Source organism: Otolemur garnettii, unplaced genomic scaffold, assembly GCF_000181295.1.
Source record: "Otolemur garnettii isolate 467f Iridium unplaced genomic scaffold, OtoGar3 scaffold00007, whole genome shotgun sequence".
Classification (NCBI taxonomy): Eukaryota; Metazoa; Chordata; class Mammalia; order Primates; family Galagidae; genus Otolemur; species Otolemur garnettii.
In genome coordinates, this window is record NW_003852402.1 from 20,519,675 (window position 1) to 20,523,184 (window position 3,510).

The 3,510-nt window shown below is 45.3% G+C and overlaps 1 protein-coding gene across 1 annotated transcript in view; it reads right to left on the minus strand.

Annotated features, from left to right (window-relative positions):
* The window catches only part of ACTR6 (ARP6 actin related protein 6 homolog), a 23,335-nt gene extending 21,514 nt beyond the window's left edge, over positions 1–1,821 (minus strand). Inside the window, exon 1 of the mRNA XM_012814167.2 lies at positions 1,729–1,821. Coding sequence (XP_012669621.1) covers positions 1,729–1,796 — 68 coding nt within the window. The 5' untranslated portion in view covers positions 1,797–1,821. The remainder of the gene's footprint in view (positions 1–1,728) is intronic.
* Between the last annotated feature and the right edge of the window lie 1,689 nt (positions 1,822–3,510).

Sequence of the window (3,510 nt, forward strand, 5' to 3'; positions counted from 1 at the left end):
CTATTTTTTGGTCCGGGTTGGATTTGAACTTGCCAGCTCCAGTGTATGTGACTGGAGCCCTAGGAGCTATAGGCACCAAGCCAAAATTGGCTGGAAGTTTTAATCACTGTGTTTGATTCTTTCTTGTGAGTTTGAGCTTAGTTCATTTCCTTATTATTTTTTTTTTTTTTAGATACAGACTCTCTTTATCGCCCTCAGTAGAGTGCCAAAGTGTCACAGCTCACAGCAACCTCCAACTCTTGGGCTTAAGCAATTCTTTTGCCTCAGCCTCCCAAGTAGCTGTGACTACAGGTGCCCACCTATTTTTTGGTTGTAGTTGTCATTGTTTTTGGCTGGCCAGGACTGGGTTCACTGCCAGCTCCGGTGTATGTGGCTGGTGCCCTAGCTGCGGAGCTACAGGCGCGAGCCAGAAGCCAAAGATTTTCAATCGGCAAGATGCTACTCTTACAAATGTAGTAACTATTTTTAAACATGGTTGTTGCCCACCATGAGTTTACAATCTGTTAGAAAGACAAACGAGTCATTATCAATCATACACATGTGTATGAATACAAACATACATATAGGTGTATAGGATGACATTGGTGTAATACTGTAAAAAAGTCTTGTGCTTAGTTATTTCATTCAGTATACTGTCAGCATTTTCTCTCTTTCTTTTTCTTTGAGACAGATTCTCGCTTTGTCACCTTTGGTAGAGTGTGTGGCATCAGAGCTCACAGCCACCTCAAACTCTCGGGCTCAAGCAATCTTCTTGTCTCCCAAGAAACAGGGACTACAGGCGCCTGCCACAATGCCCGACTATTTTTAGAGATGGGTTCTCTTGCTCAGGCTGGCCTCGAACTCCTGACCTCAAGCAATCCACCTGCCTCCACCTCCCAGAGTGCTAGGATTACAGGTGTGAGCTTGTAGAAACACGCCCAGCCTGTTTCTTTTTCAAAGTATAATTTTAAGAAAACAGGGAGGGAAAACAAGAAAAACAATCTGAATTTGACAGAGGACGGGTGTGTCTCTAACTTTGCTTCTTGATTTAAACATACATGTTATGGCTACACATGTTACGAATGCCGTGCTATTTCTATTTTGTTTCTTTTTTGAGACAGTGTTCCTCTGTTGCCCTGGATGGAGTACAGTGGCCTGATCATGGCTCAGTGGAGCTTCAAACTCCTGGGTTCAAATGATTCTCTCTAGCCTCAGCTTCCCTAGGAGCTAGGACGACAGAAGCGCAGACTGCTGCATTTCTGTTTAATTGACCTTACCATCCAGATCAGCCACTGGCCAAAGCCTTCGAAGTCTAGACCCCAGGGCTGTGCTTTTAAACTTCTTTGGGCCATAGAAGCCTTTGAAGATCTGATTAAACCTATAATTGTGTCCTCCTCATGCCCCCCAAAGCACATACACCCAAAATGTTGCCTGCAATTTCTGAATATGCATGAACTTCGCTACGGACCCTCCGGTATGGAATGCATCTCTAGAACCCTAATTTTTCTTGGACATTGGCTGTTACGAAACGAAATATACATCCGGCTTCCGGGACCGCTCACCCCCAAATTAAAACCAAAATCAATTCCCGTTCAAAGCATCACAACCACCCACCCCTCCCCAACCAGAGCATCCCTCTGGCTTAAATTAGGGATGGGGGGGGGGGGGGGGTCACAGATGAGCGGACATGAAACGTAGCAAGTGAACTCGCTAAGTGTACATGGCTTGTCCCTGGGAGGAAGCACTTACGAGACATGTTCGTGACTGTAACCGATTTTTGCGTTGTAGGCTCCATTATCCAGCACTAAGGTCGTCATTTCAGCGCACAACCGCCTTCTGCACGGTCCCGGCCCAGCGGTTTGGCTCCGGCTCCTTCCGGCACTCTATGGTTTCTTGGGCGGAGCGTTGGGGCTCGCTTCCGGTCACCCTGGCAACGGAGGACGCCGGAAGTCGGAGAGCACCCAGAGGTCTTCTGCAGACAGCGAGCTGGCTCGCACTGTGCTTCCAAGCCTAATCTGCTTTCGACCTGGCGAGATTCGGCTGTTAAGAGCTTTCTAGCCCATTTGTTATTTTTATCTGCGTAGATTGACTCGCGCTTGAAAGGTTTTTCTAACACCCGTCATGAACTGGCGGCATGTGTGTGTCCTCCAATAGTATTGTTCCGACAGTTAAATTTTTTGGAAAATAAAGGGCAAAACCATACGCAGTGTGAAATTAGATTAGACCTGTAGGAAGTCTGTCTAGCCACATTCCCCGCCACTCCCATCCGGCTGCAGGATCCCAAACTGCAGATAGGCTGTTCTGTCAACTGCCTTACTCTTTACTCACATTCACACTCGTGCCCTGGCTACTTGTTTCGTTATGTCTGAGCTTATGAGTCTTTCTCATCCAAAAAAGGCTTCTTGACATCTGCCGCGCGCCCTCTCAGCTCCTTTTCCTGGAATTTGGAGGGCTCATGTTCACGGGCATGCCTTGGGCTAATCTTTATATATTTCAGCTGTTAAGAGAATTTTTGAAATCCTGACTCTGCTACACAATGGCTGTGTAGACTTGGATAATGACAGGGATAATGGTAAAGCATACACAATGCTTAATGGGTAGGAAAGCATCTGTAGTGAGAATAAGACAGAATCTGTCAGGTTAGGGGGAACATAACACAGCTGGCCCCGTCAGTTAGGTCCTCAGTGACCTTCACCTCCTGTCTGTGATTTTTTTTTTTTTTGAGACAGAGTCTCACTTTGTCCCCCTCAGTAGAGTGCTGTGGCGTCACAGCTCACAGCAACCTCAAACTCTTGGGCTTAAGCGATTCTCTTGTCTCAGCCTCCCAAGTAGCTGGGACTACAGGCACCCGCCACAACGCCCGGCTATTTCTGTTGCAGTTGTCATTGCTAGTTGGCCGGGTTCGAACCCGGTGTATGTGGCTGGCGCCATAACCACTGTGCTACAGGTGCTGAGCCACAGTGGATTTTTAAGGGAAAAGAAGAGGCACCTCCTGCGTTGTTTACAAATAATTTGTATTAAAGCAATATAAGCTATTGCTTGGCTATACATTGTTCTTTGTACCACAAAACCCAGCAACATGAAAGTCATGGGTGAGGCACCTCATAAAGGAAGAAAATGATGTTGAAAGCAAATGTGCCCTGGCACGGGTGTTGGAGGAGCATGGCTGAAATCCTATATTTAATGTCTCTCTGAGCCTAACAAATTGTGCACACTTCACGGTGTAAGCTGTTTTTCTTTTCTCAATTTTATGATGGCTAAATGATTAAATTAAGTACTTGGCAGTAATTATTATTATTATCCTCTCTTATATGATCATTCTCTGTCCAATGGCTTATTGGGAAACTGCTTGAAGTTAGGCATTCTGTTCTACAGTTGTCTATACCCCTTTCTATCAAAGAGTTCATTGAATGTCCGAAGTTAATTATGTGTAAATTTAGTTGTCTACCTGAAGAAACTGAGGTAAAATTACTATAAGTAGCATCAACCTGAAGTAATCAAAAAGATCAGAATTTATTCATACATTTATTT